The sequence below is a fragment of the Tamandua tetradactyla genome, chromosome 7 (genome assembly GCF_023851605.1).
Source record: "Tamandua tetradactyla isolate mTamTet1 chromosome 7, mTamTet1.pri, whole genome shotgun sequence".
Taxonomy (NCBI): Eukaryota; Metazoa; Chordata; class Mammalia; order Pilosa; family Myrmecophagidae; genus Tamandua; species Tamandua tetradactyla.
Window position 1 is genome coordinate 60,887,160 of NC_135333.1, and position 20,760 is coordinate 60,907,919.

The following is a 20,760-nucleotide window of genomic DNA, read 5'->3' on the forward strand; positions in this document are numbered from 1 at the left end:
CAGAATTCTTGCCTGCCATGCGAGAGACCAGGGTTCGATTCTTGGTCCATGCACTTCCCCAAAACAAACAAACAAGCAAAACAAAGAAAGAACCAAACAAACAATAATTCAATAAATGGTCCCACAATAATGGGCTACTCACAGGGAAAAAGAATGAAATGTGACCCCTGCCACACAGCATACCAAAAAAGAAAGAAAAAAAAAGAGAAATAAAGCTAAAGCTACCTACTATACCAACATTTTTGAAATGCAATATATGTATGAGTGTGTATGAATGTGTATACATACATATGTGTGTGTGTGTATTTTTTTGGTCCAAAGGAGATAACTCTGGGACACCCTAAACTGCACTCAGCTAAGAGCTAAGTTAACCCAAATCATTAACTATCACTATCAAAAAAGTCTGGCCTTTGCTAGATGAAGAATTCATGACACAATAAAAGCATTCCAGGCAGGAAATCCAAAAGTTAAAACCAAAATTTACAAGTATTTTAACGGTCCAACACTAATCTGTAGAATGAAGCAGAGTTAGGAGTGTGGGGATGCCAGAGGCTCAGATGGACTGTGCCTTAACTAAGCTGGCATAACCCTAGAGGAAGCTACTCCAGAGCAAAGCACCCTTCCCACTTTGTCCCACCAACATAAAAAGAAACGCAAGAGAAGCACTTCAGAGACACAATCTGACTAGTGTTGTGTCAAAGCTGATGCTTAATAATGATTTTCACTTTAAAATAAGATTTTTTGTGCTGTTCAAAAATTTTGGAAATTTTTGCTGCTGACATAAAAAATGTGATTGACATATTTTATAGGAAAAATGCTTTTTCATGGAAGAATGACTGAATGAAAGGCTCAAAAATATGAGCTACTGGCAGTAATACATCCTTGAGGATAATCTGGCACATTCAACTGGAGATCAAAACAAAGAGCTTCCATTACCCTAAAAAGTTATAAACCCAAAGTGAAAAACAGATTTGGCAATCAGTACTATTTGTGGTGGGATTTTCACTTAGTGAGACTGCTTATTTACAAGCCAACTATTTAAGGATAAAATGGACTAGGAGCCTTCGTGTCTTAGTTTAGGCTATAACTGATGAGAATATGGCTACTTTCTACCTGTTCTCCCCCCCACTCCAATAAGAAAGCCCTCCCAGGAACTGGAAGTAAAAATTAAAATAAAATGGGCAACAGGACTGGATATAAAAACTCAGAAATGGACAGCACAATACTACCCAATTGTAATGCAATTATGTTAAAACACTGAATGAAGCTGCATGTGAGGTATAGGTTTTTTGTTTTTTTTTTCTTTCTATTATTGTTTTAATTCTTATTCTGTTGTCTTTTTATTTTTTTCTAAATCGATGCAAATGTACTAAGAAATGATGAATATGCAACTATGTGATGTTATTAAGAATTACTGATTGTACATGTAGAATGGAATGATTTCTAATTGTTTTGTTAATTCTTTTTTTAATTAATAAAAAAAAAAACCATAAATAAATAAATAAATAAATAAAATGGGCAGAAGGAAAACCACCCGCAGTTTAGGCTTACAGTTCCACTTCTGACACTTGTAATGAACTCACAGATGGTCTCAGACTCCGGCTATCCCATCCCTACCCCACTATCAACTTTACTTTTTACCTACCTGGGCCCCCAGTCCAACCTAGACTCTGGAAGGGAATGTAAATTAATGTACAGCAGGTACATAAAACCTAACTTTTGCCAGTGTTGTACAAAGAGCTAGGTAGGTAGTATTAGCAGTGGATGTACAAGGTGAGAGCTGACCTCCCAGCTGGGAAGAGTACTTTAACCCTGACATTGTTAAGAATTCTTGTTTTAGTACTGTTTTAAAGTACTTTCCAGGCAATGCACCCTTCTCACCTGTGTTAGAGCTGCTGTTCTCACTGCTCCCCATTTGGACTGCCACCAGCTCTGTGGAGTCTTGATGAAGTGGAATTGAGACGGGATGACATTTTTAGATGATTCCAGTGCAGCCTGAGCATTTGCCCCAATGATAAAAGTGACACATGGACACACATACCACACACACACACAACAGAGCCTTGCTATTTTAAGAATGTACTTTATACAAAATAACCAGTTCATATGGAAATAAATCTACAGACCTCCAAGGATCAAAAAGCTTTTCAAAAATTTCTTTTAAAAAAATTATCCAAAACACAATATTGAACTAACTATTGAGGTAAATGTCGCTCTCAGTGAAACAGGGAATCAGCAGACCATGACAAAATATACACAATACAAAAATAAATAGCATTCCGCTTTCCAGTGCTGGCCAGGAAAGTTTACATGGCTTTGCAGCAGGAGCAAAGAATCCCTGACACTGTATGCCACTGGTAGAGACTAACCTGAGCTCCCAGGAGCTGTATGGAAGGCAGCAGAGCGAGTACCCGAGCCCCAGCTAGGAAAAAAAAAAGGGGGCCACTAATAGTATACCCAATTGGACTCAGCACTTCAATAACTTACTTGACATCCACCCCCGTGTCTCAACCCCTACCCTCACCTGGCTCAAAAACACATGCAGGACAATCAGCTAGTGCCCAGTCATTACTATAGAAGAATTAAGTCAGTCCCCCTTGGTATAGAGACTAGATTTAAACAAAAAAAGGTCAGTACCAGCCCTGTAGCAGTCCCTCCAAATGTGTACTGAGCAAAGGTCTACAGAGTCTAGACAGTGAGCAACACCACCTAGCTTTGACACAAAACTTGTACATGGCCCCATTTGAGAAATGGATACAGCAATGTTCAAGTTCTGTTTCCCAAGAGAAAGAATAGCAAAACTGCAGGTGCTTAGAAGTACAGGAACAAAGAATCCAATCTAAGCGAAAGAGAAAAAGGGAACCTGGTTTCTCTCCAGTCATGAAAGTCCAAGAAGGAAAAAGCCTCTGCATACTCATCCAGATTCCAAGTACCTTCACTGAAGCTAGTACTGAGAGCTATCTGCAGGGACACAGCCCCAGCCAGACCCATAGGATTGTAAAACATGGACTCACTAATAAGTGGAAGCAACTTCCACAATGAAGGGCCATGAAGAATATGGCCGGGGGTGAAATGACAGGAAGGAGGCAACAGTGCTAGAAAACTGTGTAAGCCTTCGATTTTTGTGAAAATATGCCAGGATTATGATATTATATAATCATTATATAGTCCTTTCCTTGGGACTGCTGGCTTAAGACTTGCGAAATTTCAAAGTAAAATTTGAGTAGTATGCTCTTTATAGGTTTGAACTTTCATTTAAAAAAGAAAGAAAAGTTCTTCAAATGGTATGGGACTGACTGCTCATTCTGACAGCTATAATGATGGGATCACTAGGATTCTGTGTTTGGACAGCATTAGCATGCTCTGACTCCAGTAGGAATCACCATAAATTATCATCATAACACAAAAGGCAAAGTACATGGGAGAAAGACACCAAACAGTTAGTTTGATAGCACTTTCAAAGTCTATAATCTACACCTAAAACTGAGATTTAATTGAACCAAGGGGCACAAACCATGGGCCTTCAGGTTTCCAATAAACATAAAAATAGAGATGAGAATGAAAGTCTGCCTTGGGAGAGCAGCCCAACCTGAGCTTGCTATAGAATAAAATATAAGGTCTTGTATGCTACCAAAAGAACTAAATCAACGGGAATGAGGAGAGATTGAGAAAGAGTTTAATTTTATTTTTAAGGGGCAGGGTGGTATAAGTTACATGAACAAGAATCTTGCACATTTTGTCCTTACTCTCCACATGCATCCACCATAATAAATTGCAGAGAACAGCTCCTGCTTTTTTAAATTAACAGACTCACAGGGAAAAATAAAACAGAAGCCCCCTAAAAGGCTCTACTTTTCTTTCTTTTGCATCTTGAGGAAAACAGTTCGGAACTTATTAACAACTTTAACAGTGGTTAGCCATGAATGTAAGGTCAAATTGGTGTGATCATAATTCTTACTCTCTGTGGATCTCAGCTATCTACCTCCTGGGGACCACTGAGAGCCATGTACTGACAAGGTGACAGAGACCTACAGTGTGAAATGCCGTTCTAACCTGAGAGCAAACCTTCTTATGACACCCTTATACACTATTTCTAATTATAACATATCACACACCATCATTTCCCTAACGTAGATGATGGCAAATGTGTCTGCATCTGCTTTAAGACATTGCATTTGCGAAAGACACTTGGAAAAGAAGTGCTGGAGGAGGGAGAGTAGATGAGAAACAAGATCCTGCAGGTTAGGGAATGAGTGGACTAATGGTTCCCAGCAGGTCACAATCTTGTGTGTGCCTGCAATCTTACACCTCAAAGATGAGTAAAAGCTCAAGACAGCCAAACAAGGGGTAAAGCACTGATACCTGAAATGCACAACCAAATTCCCTGTGGGATGTAACAAGGCTGACAATTTTGCTTTTGTTCTTGTTCACAGTGTTACATTTAATACAGTAGTTCAATTTCCTATTGTCCTTCTTTAATGCTTTCTCCCCCCACCTGCATACCAAGGAGGGAGACTGAGGAAGAAGGAAGTTACTGATTCCTTCCTATTGTTCACAGTTTTTCTCTAGCAACAGGGTTACTGGGGATGAGGGTGGCGAGTAAGAAGAAAGGATTACCTCCAGCAATGTGTATACCATGAGGGCAGAAGGAAGGCAAACAAACCCACCCCACTATTTCTTCCAGTCCACTCCTACCCACCCTCAAAGGGTATTCAGTACAAAGCACCCCTAAACTTTAGCACCAGTGGCCCTGTGGCTACTTCACTCCCACTTAGGGAGGAGTCGCAGGCCTATCATTCAAATCAGCTTTCACAGGAAAAGAAAAAGACCATGGGCAGCAGAATGCTCTGGGCCCAAAACAGGCCTAAGCAGCCCCAGAGTAGAAACCAGCTGGTCTTTTCCTCCAAGCTGCTTTTGCACAAACAGAAACTAACATTCTGATCACATTAGCTTATATTAGCTCAAGGGCAGGTGGAGACCTATTTACAAATCTTCTAACCTGTTTTTCCTGCAGGAATAACTCCCACAGCTTCACTCTTCCACACCACATCACTAACAAGAATTAGGATCAAATGAGAATATGGCCTCAAAACTTATCTCTTACAAACATACCAAATTTAAAACCAAAGTCTATGAGAGAAAAATTAGTATTTTGGGACACTGTACTTCAGAGGCCTCTTTGTCCCCTGCCCAACTCTCATGTCTGAGCCCTAAGCCTCAGCACCAGTTAATAAGCATTAACTTCTTTGTATGCATTTCCACCATACCTAAACTAGGATTTGGATTCCACTGGTATAACCTGGACTTGTCATATTTCCTTTCCCACTGACAGCATGTGTTTAGCAAATTTTAAACAGTACAGTTCCATGTTTCATCAAGGATTCTAAAATTGGTGGGAAGAATTTTATTGGCCTATTCCATGAGGAATTTGTGAGAAACTAGGGCAGATTACTATTTTATGGAAGCTCTTCTACTCTCTCAAAACATGCTTAAAAATATGCTATTCTTTACAAAGATCTGTCATTCCAGGACATTTCCTTAGTTTTATTCTATTTTTTTCCTTTTTCTTTTCTTAGCGTGATGTCCATACATTTAAAACATATAGGTGCTAGCTTTGGTGGCATCTCAACTCAAATCAACGTTAAACAGGGAGACTCCAGTGTAACTCGCTTCTAAAACTGTAATAAAGTAATTTTAATACTGTAAAATTGTTTCCTATCACAGATCCAAACGATTTCTAAGAATCTGTTCTTGACAGCAATTTTAAATCACCATAGCTGATTTTACTATGACTCACCTAAAATGAATAAAAACTAAATATATTGAAATATTCCTAAATTCAAACTGTAAGTCTAGAGAATACATTTTTCCTATTCAAAATTGTGCAATTTCTTTATTGATACTAACATATACAAACCTGAGTAGTCACTTCCACAAAATGTGATTCGAACCAGGAAACTTTACCTGAGGCTTTCTAGATCAGTCCTGCAGGCCCACCAGGAGACGACAATTCATTTTACCTTCTAATAAGTGAAACTCCCTTAGTGATCCCAATTCCCAAGATTGGTTTACAACTATCTGGTAGGACTGGTGGCAAATAAGGGATAATAGGTTTTAAAGGGGCACCCACTGTTCAAAAAATTCAGGATTTGGGCCACCAGAGTGAACGAGCAGCCTGCCTTCTGGACTGAAGCCTCTGGGGTACGCCCTGTGAGAGCACGTTGCCACCAAACTGGGAAACAAAACAGGTTAGGGGCTAGGTGCAACTGTACTCTCTTAGGCTAGATGGAAGGAAGGCCTTCAGCTTTTAAAGGACGGACAGCCACTAAGGAAAGACAGTGACATTTTAAAAGATTATAACTTTCCTTTTCTCCCACTTCCCAAAGTATTCAGCGTGATATGATTGTAAACAGTAAAGTATCACTCCAGTGCTGTGTGCGCCCACCCCAGATGGGACTCCCATTTCTTCCATGTTCCCACCCACCCTTCCCACTTTATGTACAATACATTCACCACCAACAACAAAAATTATCTTAAAAGGCAACAGGAAAATTCTGTAAACTGGACCCAGCTCCAAACACATTAATACTACAAGTAGTAAATTGTACCTCCCTTTCCTACATATACCTGAGTTTAGCTGCTCATGAAAGTTTAAAAATATCACTCCATTCTTAAGTAGGCCCTCTCCCCCAGTTTAAAATTATTTGCCCTGTACAAAAGTCTCAGGATTCGGAAAAGTCGCCCTAATTCCACGTTCACTTGTTCTTCTTGACTGTCTCCATCAGCTCTGCAATAAAGCCCTGACCCAGGACCTTTGGGAGCTGTGTGCTCTCATTGAAGGAGTGGATTCTAGGGCCCCATGAATGGTTTCAGCTCTTGGATGGCATGAAGGAAGTACTGTGAAGGATGGGGGGATAGGAGTAGTGATGGGCGAGGATCACTTCCCCAAATTCTCCATATTCCAGTCTTCATGTGCAGCTTTCCATTTCCTTGGGGGTTATATTTCCTCCTTGGACTAGCTCTGAGAGAAAACGAAATGAAGAAGACACAATTGTTAAAAAAAAAAAAATTGAAGAAGCTGAAGAAGGAAAAGTTGTACACATTCTTCTTCATCTGGGAAAACGGATTGATGTGGTGTCATCAGCTGCGGTTTACTCGCAGAGGATGGTAAACCAGGACTCCAGAGTCCTGGGCCTCATCACTTAGTAGCTGTAGGACTTCTTGCCTATCAGGGAATGATGATGATGGTGGTAATGACAAGAATAATTACTTGATGGGGACTAAGGAAAGGATGGAATGAAATATTGCATGCAGAAAGAAATAGCATACTTGCTGGCACAAAAGCAGCAATCAAAGACAGCAACTGTTATTTAGATGAGTCTCTCTCAAATGAAATAGGCAGGAATAAAATGGACAAGGAATCTTATCAAAAGAAATGTTGGCAGTCAGTTTGGAAGAAATGTTACAAACTCCTAACACATCTGGTTTTCATATAAGAACAGGAAGAAGGACCACGAAGAAAGCAAAAAGAGGCAACTTATGAGGCATCTCCTATTCCTTATTACTGAGCCAGCTGGGAGCACTGGGCCTCGGAGGTCTTTCTGGCCTGGTTACTTTGTACATCAAACACTTTTCAGGAAAAGTTCCTGTATCAATAGGTGTGCTGGTCTGAAGCATTATGCACCCCAGAAAAATTAAAGAAGCCAAAGATGTAAAATTGTACACATTTTTCTTTGTCTGAGAAAACAGACTGCTGTAGTATCATCAGCCGTGGTTTGAAAACAAAAGTCCATGTTCTTTTAATCCACCCTCAACTGAGATGTGAACCACCTCATTTAAAGACTCTAGTCCTTATAAAATTTACAAAACATACAGAAGCTAAGACATGAAATTGAGAGAATTTCAGAGAAAAACCCCAGAGAAGCTGAGAGGACTCAGAGTAAACAAGAGATGAAGCCACTGAAGGCAGAGGCTGAAGTAATGAAACCTGGGAGAGAAGGATGACAGATGCTCTTCTGTGCCTTGTTATCTGACAGAGGAGTCCAGGTATCATCTTGTAGATGCCTTGATTTGGCCATTTTCATAGCATTAGAATTGAAATTTGTAAGCTAATAAATCCTCATCATTAAAAGCCAGTCTGTTTCTGGCATACTACATTTCAGCAGCTTTAGCAAAGCAAACAATAGGGTACTTGACAAGATTTTTCAAAATAGCAATGAGGTCATGCACTTATTACCACCAGGAAGAATAAAGAGAAGCTCTAAATTTTGAAAGACCTTACCTGATCCAGAGGAAGGGTTGGGGGCTTGTGTGGTGGCAGCTCTTCCTGTGATATTATTGGAGCCGGGGTCTTTGGAAACGATGACTGTGACTGCACAGGATGCATTTGTATTCTACAGCCACAAGAAAGGGATGGTTATAAATTAATGAAGACATATAAACCACAAAGGGAAAAAAGATAATTCATCATGAAGTGCAGGGGCAGATACTGTCTTAATCATCCATGCTATCAAACAGCCCCATCGAAAATGAGACAAGAGGACATTATCGATCTCCTGGTATAAGGCAGTAAAAATGCATGGGATGTCCCCTATATAGTGCTTCTGACAAAAATATTCACCCTACTCTAAATGTAAGGAAACAAGATGAATCCAGAACCTGGGACACTCTAAACGAGAACTGGCCTGGGCTCTATAAATGACAAAACAAAACAAATTATGGGAAGACTGTCATAAATTGAGAGAGACACACAGGTGTCAAATGTAATGGGACCTTGGTTAGGTCCTAGACAGGAAAAAAAAATCAAAGTTAAAAAAAAAACATGGGTACAAAAGACATTTGGGGGGCAACTGAGAAAATTAAACTCTATATTAGCTTCTATTAATGTTATTTTCCATGGATGAAAAAGTAGTTGAGATTCTGTAGGAAAATGTCTTTATTCTTGGGAGCTGCATGCTGAAATAGTTATAAATGAAGGGTCATGATATTCACAACTTACTTTCCATTGGTTTAGAAAGAAAAAGGCAAAAGAAGATAAGAGAGAAAAAAAATATTTAGAGAGAGAGAATGGCACAGGGAGGGGCACATTGGTACTTTAGCTGTGTGGTATTGGTTTCAATACTGGTTTTCATCATCAGCAACTTCACTTTACCATCTTTTATATGTTATTAATTCAAAAACTTTCTGGAGCAGCTCAGCTTACTGGGTCCTAGAAGTATCACTTTCCCAACTGTTTTTATGAATGTGCTCTCATGGGGATAGCTTCTGCCACCAGAGATAGGAGATGAAATGAGAAATAGGGAGTAAAGCTTTCACATTATATGTGCTCTCCTTTTCTCCGCCCCAGGGTCTGAAAGAGGCTTTTATACCTCAGAGTATCTGAACCCAACGGCAATGCCAATGACCTCTACCCATAGCTCTTAAAACTGTTAATTATAAAGTTTCCAGGATCAAAATCTAACTAAACAATCATTTAACTGGCAATAACGAGGGGAAAATGTCAAAGATAAATTTGGGTTCTATGCCAAATATACTTCCATCAAGTCTCCAAGATCAAAGATTCACATGCTCTTCTTAGCTGCTGATCACTGACGTTTATCTTCATTCCTAAGGCAATTTTTCCTTTTAAAACTAACACCACCACCACCACCCCTTTTTTTAGAAACAAACAAAAAACAATCCATTCTTACCCTGATGGTCTGTACATTTCCTGGAAAGGTCCCCTTATCCCACTTCCTGTGCCAATCTGTTCCATCATTACAGCCTGAAAGTGCCCCAGGCCCTCCTCTTGGCAGCGGTAGATGGGGCCCTCCTGTGGGAGGCCGTTGGGTTGGGCAGCTACTGGATGGTGAGGGGGGTGTGCAGCCACAGGAGAAGAGTAAACCCTGGGCTGGAAATGACTGGCCGGCCGCTGAGGTGTATAAGGAGGCCCTGTTTGTAGCATTACACCATGGGGTGGAAAAGGAGAGGAACCAAAACCCATCCCTGAATTCAGAGGTGGAGGAGGAGTTCCATAAAGATATTCATTGGCTGACAATGAACTCTGTCGCTTGGTAGCTGCATTATGGTTGTCCAGGTCTAAAAATTCTTTGGGACTCTCTGGCCTCTCCATAGATTCATCCAGCTTCCCTTCTTCTGGACCAGTATTCTGTCCATCAGTTGGGACAACCTTAGCAGCCATGGCATCCACTTGGGTTGGGGAAGTTAAGGCAGCATTTAGTGTCTCACAGACTTGCAAATTAGCAATGGCATTAGTATCTGAGAAGAGGGGCTTTGGTGGGAGTGGTTGGCCAGGTGGCCCACTTGGGCTTCCCTGGGGATGGAGAGGTCTCTGCCAGTCAGAAAAGCCCTGTGGACACGTATAGTAAGGAGTTCGCTGATAGTGATGGTAGGAAGGCTGGGGTGGTGGCTGGTAAGAGTATCTCATTCCTTGGTGGGGGCGATACCGTGGGAAAACTCCTGTATGAGGGTTATTAGACTGAAAGCTCCTGGGGGGAAAATGCTGAGGATGTGATACTGAGGATTTCCCTCCTATCACAGGGCCCAATCCCTGCAGGGCTGGATTGATGTGGTAATGTGCAGCTGAATTTGGATATTCCAGGCCAGGCATATACAAGGGAGAAAACTGGCTCATGGTGCCTCCCATCAAACTGGGATCTGTGTTGGGAGGTGTAGTTGTGTTCTGACTTGCACAGGGCAGGGTTTCGTGCAATGCTTTGCCTCGGGGGCAGAGAGGCTTTTCTGAACCACCAAGGCCCATCCCCTCAGATCCACATGGGGATGCTTCTCCTATCACACCATTTTCAGGTAAAGACCCTCTGTCTGCTACAGTGGAGATGTCTCTCATGCATCCTTGGGCTGTGCTGTTATAGCTGCTATCCGAGGGCCAGGCATTCTTGCCCTTTGTTACTTTACAGTTGTCTCCAGATTCCAAAGACTTGCTTTTGAGCTCTAGACCCTCTGTCTCCCTTTCTTGTGGTGAGCTCTGCCTGGTGCAGGTGGTCTGCAGGGAAGGTGTAAGATGAGGTAGTTGTTTGAGGTACCCCCCCTCTGAAGCACCAGCACTTGGTGGTCTCTCCTCAAGCCCAGGCAAAGGCTCTGCTGCAGGAAAGAACAAATAATAATTCAGTAGCTGAAATGACATTACTGAGGGAGGTGATGAAATGAACATGATATACTGCCAGATGAGAGATGGGATAAGGCGGATACATGACCACTCAGGACTCAGATGGAAATTTCTAGACTTCCTGAAAGGGGTCAGAATGTTGGGTTTTGTTTTCCACTATATTCTCAGTAGTACTAGCACACAAGATGAACTCAATCTTTGTTGAATATCTCAACAAGAAACCTACACAACACAATTCAAAAGCCATCTTTTGATGCATATTAAAGAATACTGACTGATATTAAAGAAATTTCATAAAACCCAATCAATTTAATTTATTAAACTCAAATTAATCACAACCACAGAATTTTTTATCTTGTTATTTTATCAACCCATGAATGTGCTCTCATTATCTTTACTATGTTTTTTTCCTAGGTGTGGTCAAAATAACTCATACAAAGATTCTAGTAACAGAGGTTAAAGACAAGAGTAAGGATTCATAAATACCTTTAAAGATCTTCTAAGATTTCAGGGCACTTATGAACTAAAGTTGGCTTTAAAAATCAAAGGAAAGAGCTGTGCAATAAAATTAAGATCTATCCTTTGCACAGTTCAGTCAACATAAAACATGGTAACCTGTAAATAAGACTTATTCAAGGACTCACTAGTGGGACTCTTCTGAATTTTTGATTTTCAGATACCCTTTGAAACCAATACTTGAATATTCTGCTAGAGGTGGTATTCAAAAAGTAAGGCTTTACCCAAAGAAACATTCAAAGTAAATTTGAGTTCTAGGCCTACCATCAATTTCAAATATTATATGCAATCTTCACCATGTGTCTCCATTCTGTAGCCATGTACTGAGACAATCACATGCAATACAGGCTGGACATCTATCCTAAAAGGAAGTATTAATTACACAAATTAATACTTCTTTACCTCTTTCTCCTCCAGTTTAAAGTTTACTCTCCTAAATGGCATTTCTAAGAAACTGCACCGAGATCCACTAGCTCTCACTAGTCTTCATTCTTATTAATATGGGTATGTATCCATGGAATAGAGGAATGGGAATAATTAGACATTAAGTAAATACTGAAATCATTTCATAATGATAATTTTCAAGACAAAGTTTTAAAAGGCAGTATGATGGTGCCTTGGTTAAGAATATGGATACAGTCAGTCTGTGTTCAAATCTTAGCTCTACCATTTACAAGGTGGGTGAGGGCAAGTCATTTACTAGCTCTGTGCCTCAGTTTCTCCAGCTGTGAAAACAAGGATAATCTCAAAGGCTCATTCTGAGGATTAAATGAGTTAATCTTAGAAATAACTTTCTAAAAGAGGGCATGGCACAGTATGTGCTAACTCTGTGTAACAATCACCATTATTAACAGAAAACCTTTTTGATCTTTGGTCTGAAAGCAATACTATAGTTTTGGTCCAATCTGGAGGAGTTCAAGAAAAGGAGGCTGGAAACCGTTTTCATTTGGCTTGAAATTCTATGTGAAAAGATTAATCATGAATTCACATGTTAAATTAAGAGCCAAAAATCAGATGAAGTGACAATGCAAATTACCTCGGTCACTGTCAGGCTCTTTTGTTTCACTGTTATCCTGTGTCCTCCCAGGGTCCCCCAAGGCAGGTTTGGGGGCTGCCACAGTTACTGAGACTGAGTAAGCTACCTGTGGAAAAGGGCCAAGTAAATGGTGGGGGACAGGCTGTCGGGGGTGGTAAGGCACACCTGGAGGGCAAACGCGGGAGGACAGCTGCTGCATGGCAATCATCTCTGGGCTGTCCATCATGGAGTCCCCTCCTGGCACCCCGCGGAGGGCCTGGGTGGACGCCCCAAAAAGAGAACTCTGTGCTGCAGCAGAAGGGGCCTGTAACCGATGTCCAGTGGATTTACAGGGTTGACGCATATACCCTGAAGAAGGAATTCCATGAGGTAGGAAGCTTGATTGTTCAGTCCACTGGTTTGGGGGGAGAGGTGGTCTCATCACTCGTGAATCCATCATGAGACCCAGAGTGCGAGGCTGGTGAGAGGGTCCTGGCCCCATGGGGGGCTTCTCATCTGGCCCTAAGGGACCTGGGTTTGCAGCACCATGGTTCCCATTCCAGACAGCAGAGTGTACTCGATTTAGATACTTATAGGATCGGTACATGTGGCTGGGAGGAATTTCTGAGCTTTCAGGAAAGTCTGGGGTTCGAGCTGGAGCCCCACCATGCCTCGGAGGAATAAATCCTGGTTGGAAGTGAGGAGGAGGATATATGCTTCCATCTTGACTGGGGCCACTCATCTGCCCAAGCTGCAAGGATCCAGGATGTGACCCCATGTTAGAAAGGCGTGTTAGCCCACCACACATGGGCTTCTCTTCAGGTGTCCCTAGCCTGGGTCCTCGATGATTGCTGATTCCAACTGGAGGCTGTAACAAGAAAACAGTGGCACAAAATAAGGCAGACTTTTTAATGTGTTTAATCTATGTGGACAAACTCTTCAGGATAGGAGACTGAATCAAAATTAACCAGAGAAGAGAATGTATTTCTAAAGCTTAACCTGTGGGACTCTTTGCAACCGCATTTTCTGAATAAATCACTTACCTGCATGGCAAAAGGTTGATGCTGCGGTACAGGCTCTCCAGGGTGTAGTTCTGGGACTCTAGGGGAGCCATATAAGTTGGCAGGATCTGATCCCCGCAGTGGGCCAAACGTTCCCGGTACTGTTGGCCTCTGGAGGCCATTGGGGAAAGAAAAAAGGGGTAAAAAAGAGAAAGCACAGACATCAGTAGAGAACAGGACTTCTCTGAAGATGAATGTCATGCTGAGATAACAGAGTCCTACCAACTCAGCATAAAGTGACAAAAGAGGGAAGACTGCTGGGATGTTGGCTCACCTAGACCTCGACTAGCCAATTATATGCCTCAAATGCTTTCATCTCCAGAAGAAGGGTAAAATCAGTGTTTCGTGATCTATTTTTTTTCCCTCCCAATCTTTTTCATTATCACCCCCTAAGGAGCCTTTTTAGCCACATTTTCCCTAATCTCCATAACGAAATTTTAATACCACAGATAATACCATATATCAGTTTATGTACTTTAAGTACAGCTATGCTTTTACACATAGAGTAAGATTTTTTCACCCTCCGAAAACCAATTTTGTCCATGTTGAGCAAGAAGTAAATGATTCAGAGAAAGGAAGATTTAAAGTAAAGGAAGGATAAAGGACAGATGGGGGGTGAAGATTTAGCAAGATACAGAAAAACTGTTTTGGAAGAGGAGCCTATTAAACAGCCTTTACATTCCAGGAATTCACCAATCAGAGGAAACCACAACACAACCGGGCTACTCCTTACCATCTGGTTTAAAACAGGTGCCTGGTTGGGCATCCCACCATAATGCAGGGGACAGGAAAAGCTTCGGTCATTGGAAGGGCCCACTTCCCGAGGGGGCTGTGCAGAGCTGCTCCTTTGACCGTCCCCTGTGGAGGGGGCTCGGCGTGCAGGGGGCAATGACTTCCCTCCATTCTCCAGGGGCTGCTGCTTCCTGCTCGGTCCATCAGGGTCTCTAGAGCGGGTCCATACATGGCTGCCACCACTTCGCCCGGCACGACTTCGTCTCTTCTCCCGCTTTTCATCCTCTCTGATCCAAAATTCTTCATCTGTGTCTCCATCTTCACCAGGGAAATGTTTCGTCATTGCCCGATGGAAACACCTCTCTAAGTTGTCAGACATCTTGGTATATTCTACAGACACAGGGAGATACACGGACTGACCTCTATATAGTTTACAGGCTACAAAAGACAATTTCCTTACTAAAACTGGTAAAAACTTTGAAACGTGGGTTTGAACTCTTTAAACCTGGGTTTAATTTAACTTGATTGCATATTATGCTCCATGGCTATGCATACAAGATGGAGAGATGGTCTCCGTCCACAGAAGCTCAAGGTTATATAGCTCTGATGGGGATCCAGGATTATTATTCCAAACTAGTAAAACTTTATTTATGGTGAAGTCAGCCTTCTAAATACTAAATGCAGTCTCTTCCAATGGGTGAAAGGAGAGGATGTCTGGCATACACTGCATAAGTAGTTGGAATGGCCAATTCCATAGTTTTTTTAATTTAATTTTTTTCTTTTGTATATTATAACATACACACAAAGCAAAAAAAGAAAACAGCAACGATGTTCAGTACACTCTTTAACAAGCAGTTACAGAACAGATCCCAGAGCTTGTCATGGGCTACCATATAATACCATCCTCTCAGATTTTTCCTTCTAGCTTTTCCAGAATATAGGAGGCTAGAAGGAATAAATATTAAAGTGAGAAATTTTTTTTTTCTTGGAGGGGGAGCTGCATGGGCCAGGAATTGAGCCAGGGTCTTCCACGGGCAAATGTGAGTTCTACCACAGAGCCACCTTTGCACCTGCCAAATCCACAGTTTTTAATGCACATTCTCTTTATAGTCCCAAAGGAAGGTCTGAATCATTGGGATGTTTATTTCTCAAAGAGAAAGCATTTCATTCTTGATGATAATGCACAGCAAATGAAAAGCCTAAGCAAACTCCTCCCCACTTACCACTACTTTCCCCATTATATTTTCGACAGTTCTTGAACATAGTCTTCATGTCATTTACAAATTCCTCCTTGGTACAGTATAAGCCTCCATTCAGTTTTTTCTCCATGCTTGAAATATCCATGGGGACCTAAAAGAGGATACATAACTTTTTAATTAAAAATGCTGGAGGAGTCAAGATGGCAGCTTAGCGAGGTACTTAATTCATCCTCCAGGGCAGCTAGTAAATAGCCAGGAACAGTACAGAACAACTGCTGGAGCCACGTCAGTGAACGGACACACACAGTATACCCCAGTCTGGGCCAGCTAGACTGGCTGTGAGCCCACCCAGAAGCATGAGTTCCCCAAGACGCTGTGGCCGGTGCCCCTCCCTCACAGGATGCTTCCCAGAGGGGACAAGAATGAGACTTGACTAGTAGCAGGGGATGAGCACAACCAAATGCCAATTGTGGAATTAATTAACAAATTTTGACTACTAAAAATAGGCACTGAGCTCAGCTGAACCTCGAGTAAAAGCAGAGGTCTCTGGTTTTTGCCCCCAGCACAGAGGTGGCAGGGCTGACAGAAAAAGAAAAACGAAAAAAAAAACAAAAAACAGGGTGTTTTGGATTTGAAAAGGTCTGGACCATGTAGGAAAGGAGGGAACACACAGGACCTGGAGATACACAGAGCAATGTACCAACTTAAGCCCTTGATTGGCAAACCCAAGGAATGGGGAACTGTTCTGAAAAGGATTTTTCTTTTTCTTTTTTGTGGGTGTGTTTCTACGGATTGATTACTCTTTGGATACAGCTGCAAGGCTTCTCAGGCTCCACTACCCAAGGCATAGGCAGAAACAGGCTTGTTTGAGAGCTTATCTGGAGTCTGTGCCTTCCCCAGGAGAGCAGTGGGGTCCAGCTCACATGGAATCACTTCATCAAGGAATTCAGACTAGAGGTATGGAAAAGGAAGCATCAAACCCAGCCCCCAACAGGGGAGATGCTGCTGAAGTTAAAGGTACCGCATTACCTTATACTGGTGGGACCTGCAGGCAGAAAAGCGCCACATACTGGGCAGTATGGGAAAAACACAGAGTCCAGAGACTTCATAGGAAAGCCTTTTAATCTGCTGGGTCTCACCCTCAGGGAAAATTGACAGAGGTGACTCTTTCCTCCTGAGAGGAGACCAGTTTGGGAAAATCTGAACGGGGTCTATAAGACCTAAGGAGACCCTCCTAAGGGGAGGGGGAAAGGCACCATACAGGCAGGGCAAGAAAAAAAAAAAAACAAGAACTGAAAAATTCTGATCTATTAAACAAAACCTAAGCTAGAGGGCTAGAATAAGCTGAACTGAATGTCAAAGAACAGATAGACAACAAAGTCATCCAGCAAGAAAAACCTAGGAAAAAAAAAGTGAAAACAATCTACAGAATAAACTAATTAAGGTAATTAAATGCCTAGATGCCAACAAAAAATAACAAATCATACTAGGAAAACTGAAGAAATGGCCCAGTCAAAGGAACAAACCAACATTTCAATTGAGATACAGGAGTTCAAACAATTAATTCAGAATGTTCAAACAGACATGGAAAACCTCATCAAAAATCAAATCAATGAACTGGGGGAGGATATAAAGAAGGCAAGGAATGAACAAAAAGAAGAAATCAAAAGGCTGAAAAAACAAATCACAGAAATTATGGGAATGAAAGGCACAGTAGAACAGATGAAAAAAGCAATGGAAACCTACAACGCCAGATTTCAAGAGGCAGAAGATAGGATTAGTGAACTGGAGGACAGGACATCTGAAATCTGATAAGCAAAAGAAAATATAGGAAAAAGAATGGGAAAATATGAGCAGGAACTCAGACAATTGAATGACATTATGAAGTGCACGAATATACAGGTTGTGGGTGTCCCAGAAGGAGAAGAGAAGGGAAAAAGGAGGAGAAAAACTAATGGAGGCAATTATCACTGAAAATTTCCCAACTCTTATGAAAGACTTAAAATTACAGATCTAAGAAGTGCAGCATACCCCAAAGACAATAATTCCAAACAGATGTACTCCAAGACACTTACTAATCAGATGTCAAAGAGAAAGAATCATGAAAGCAGCAAGAGAAAAACAATGCATCACATACAAGGGAAGCCCAATAACACTATGCATAGATTTATTAGCATGGAGGTGAGAAGACAGTGGGATGATATATTTAAGATACTAAAAGAGAAAAACTGCCAACCAAGAATTCTATATCCAGCAAAATAGTCCTTCAAAAATGAGGGGAAATTAAAACATTTTCAGAACAAAAAATCACTGAGAGAATTTGTGAACAAGAGACCAGCTCTGCAAGAAATACTAAAGGGAGCACTAGAAACAGATACGAAAAGACAGGAGAGAGAGGTGTGGAGAAGAGTGTAGAAATGAAGATTATCAGTAAAGATAAAAAGAAGGAAAATTAGATATGACATGTAAAATCCAAAAGGCAAACTGGCAGAAGAAAGCACTGCCCATACAGTAATAACACTAAAGGTTAATGGATTAAACTCCCCAATCAAAAGATACAGACTGGTAAAATGAATTAAAAAACAGGAAGGACCCATTTATATGCTGTCTAGAGGAGACGCATCTTTGACCCAAAGATAAACACAGGTTGAAAGTGAAAGGTTGGGAAAAGATATTCTATGCAAATAACAATCAGAAAAGAGCAGGAGTAGCTATATACTAATATATAACAAAGCAGACTTCAAATGTAAAACAGTTAAATAGACAAAGAAGAACACTATGTATTAATAAAAGGAACAATTCAATAAGAAGACATAAGAATCATAAATATTTATGCACTGAGCTAGAATGCTACAAAATACATGAGTCAAACACTAAAAAGAAAAATAGAAAAATCTACCATAATAGTTGGAGATTTCAATTCCTCACGCTCATCAATGGACAGAACATCTAGACAGAGGATCAATAAAGAAACAGGGAATTTGAATAATACAATAAATTAGCTAGACGGAACAGATATATATAGAACATTACACCCCACAACAGTATGATAGACCTTTTTCTCAAGCGCTTATGGATCATTCTCAAGGACAGACCATATGCTGGGTCACAAAGCAAGTCTCAATAAATTTAAAATGATTGAAATCATACAAAACACTTTCTCAGATCATAAAGGAATGAAGTTGGAAACCAATAATAGGCAGAGTGCCAGAAAATTCACAACTATGTGGAGGCTCAACAACACACTCTTAAACAACCAGTGGGTCAAGGAAGAAATTACAAGAGAAATCAGTAAATATCTCGAGGCAAATAAAAATGAAAACACAACATATCAAAATTCACGGGATGCAGCAAAGGCAGTGCTAAGTGGGAAATTAATTGCCCTAAATGCCTACATCAAAAAAGAAGAAAGAGCAAAAACTGAGGAATTAACTGTCCACCTGGAAGAACTAGAGAAAGAACAGCAAACTAACCCCAAAGCAAGCCAAAGGAATGAAATAACGAAGATCAGAGCAGAAATAAATGAAATTGAGAACATGAAAACAATCAAGAAAACCAGCAGTTGGTTCTATGAGAAGTTGGTTCTATGAGAAAATTAGTAAGACTGATGGACCCTTAGCGAGGTTGACAAAAAGAAGAAGAGAGAGGATGCAAATAAATAAGATCAGAATTGGAAGAAGGGACATAACCACTGACCCCACAGAAATAAAGGAAGTACTGAGAGGATACTATGAACAACTTCATGCTAATAAACTAGACAATGTAGATGAAATGGACAACTTTCTAGAAAGGCATGAACAACTAAAACTGACAGTGTCACTGTGTGGTTGTGAGAGCCTTGTGTCTGATGCTCCTTTTCCATACCTTATCAATGGACAAGTAAAACATACGGATTAAAAATAAATAATAGGGGGAACAAATGTTAAAATAAATTTAGTAGATTGAAATGCTGGTGATCGGTGAAGGGGAGGGGTAAGGGGTATGGTATGTATGGATTTTTTTCTGACTTCTTTTTATTGTTTTTTCTGAATTGATGCAGATGTTCTAAGAAATGATCATGATGAATATACAACTATGTGATGACAGTGTGAGTTACTGATTATATAACAAGAACAGAATGATTATATGATAAGAATGTATTTGTATTGGTTATGTATCATAAATAAAAAATAAATTAATTAAAAAAAAGAAAGGGAGGGGTAAGGGTTATGGTATGTGTGGATTTTTTTGTTGCCTTTTTATTTCTTTTTCTGAATTGATGCAAATGTTCTAAGAAATGATCATGATGATGAATATGCAACTATGTGATAATATTGTGAATTACTGATTATATATGTAGAACAGAATGATATGTTAAGAATGTTTGTGTTGTCAATTTTTTGTTAATTTAAAAATTAATTTAAAAATTTAAAAAATAAAAATGTTGGAGGAAAAAAACATCTCTTAGTTCTTAGGAGATGAAAGAATTGTGCTGTTATGATGTGCGCAAGAGTCTAATATATATCCAGCTGCCCTGATTGTCAAGGAACAACACATACACTTAAACTAACAAAATAAAAAAAAACAAGAAAGACATCATATGGTATGATACGCATAATTTAAAAGTCACCTCTACCTTAATAATCTGATAATAGTTGGGTGCATAGGATTCATCCACAGGTTCCAGAAAGGGCCAGGAATCCTTGTGAGCCTTTACAACATCTAGAACTGAGAATCAAAGAAGAGAGTGTATCTAATAGGCACACAAGGACTACTTCTATCAATAATCTAATAGTTGAGAATGGGAACTGACCTTTATACATGGCAGTGAAATCATCATCCAACTCAAAACTATAAAAATAAAAGAAGAAATTAACAGTAACTCTACCTTTTTGCCTTAGTTTTTTTAGTTCAATCGAAGTGACAAATCTGATGAACCTAAATTTGAAACATGCCTAGTAATTTTGTTTAGCTATGCCTATGACACTGATGACACTTCCTGAAAACAATATGAAGCAAAAAAGGGGGAAGATCATTTCCCTCATTTATAAAATGATCAGGTTGTTCTACATGATCCAGAATTCAATTTGTGATTCTACAATCCTAACTACAACACATTCTTTCTCAGCCTTG

At 40.3% G+C, this 20,760-nt stretch overlaps 2 protein-coding genes across 2 annotated transcripts in view; both read right to left on the reverse strand.

Moving 5' to 3' along the window:
* Window positions 1-8,389, reverse strand: part of SLC25A18 (solute carrier family 25 member 18) — a 32,535-nt gene extending 24,146 nt beyond the window's left edge. Inside the window, exon 1 of the mRNA XM_077169579.1 lies at window positions 8,282-8,389. The gene's annotated coding sequence lies outside the window, so the exon portion shown is untranslated. The remainder of the gene's footprint in view (window positions 1-8,281) is intronic.
* CECR2 (CECR2 histone acetyl-lysine reader) overlaps window positions 6,501-20,760 on the reverse strand; it is a 195,658-nt gene continuing 181,398 nt past the window's right edge. The window contains exons 10-18 of the mRNA XM_077169570.1: window positions 20,441-20,478; window positions 20,264-20,355; window positions 15,673-15,799; window positions 14,451-14,839; window positions 13,700-13,828; window positions 12,678-13,524; window positions 9,690-11,100; window positions 8,282-8,393; window positions 6,501-7,021 (exon numbers count right to left, since the gene is read on the reverse strand). Of these exons, the coding sequence (XP_077025685.1) occupies window positions 7,016-7,021; window positions 8,282-8,393; window positions 9,690-11,100; window positions 12,678-13,524; window positions 13,700-13,828; window positions 14,451-14,839; window positions 15,673-15,799; window positions 20,264-20,355; window positions 20,441-20,478 (3,151 nt within the window). The 3' untranslated portion in view covers window positions 6,501-7,015. The remainder of the gene's footprint in view (window positions 7,022-8,281; window positions 8,394-9,689; window positions 11,101-12,677; window positions 13,525-13,699; window positions 13,829-14,450; window positions 14,840-15,672; window positions 15,800-20,263; window positions 20,356-20,440; window positions 20,479-20,760) is intronic.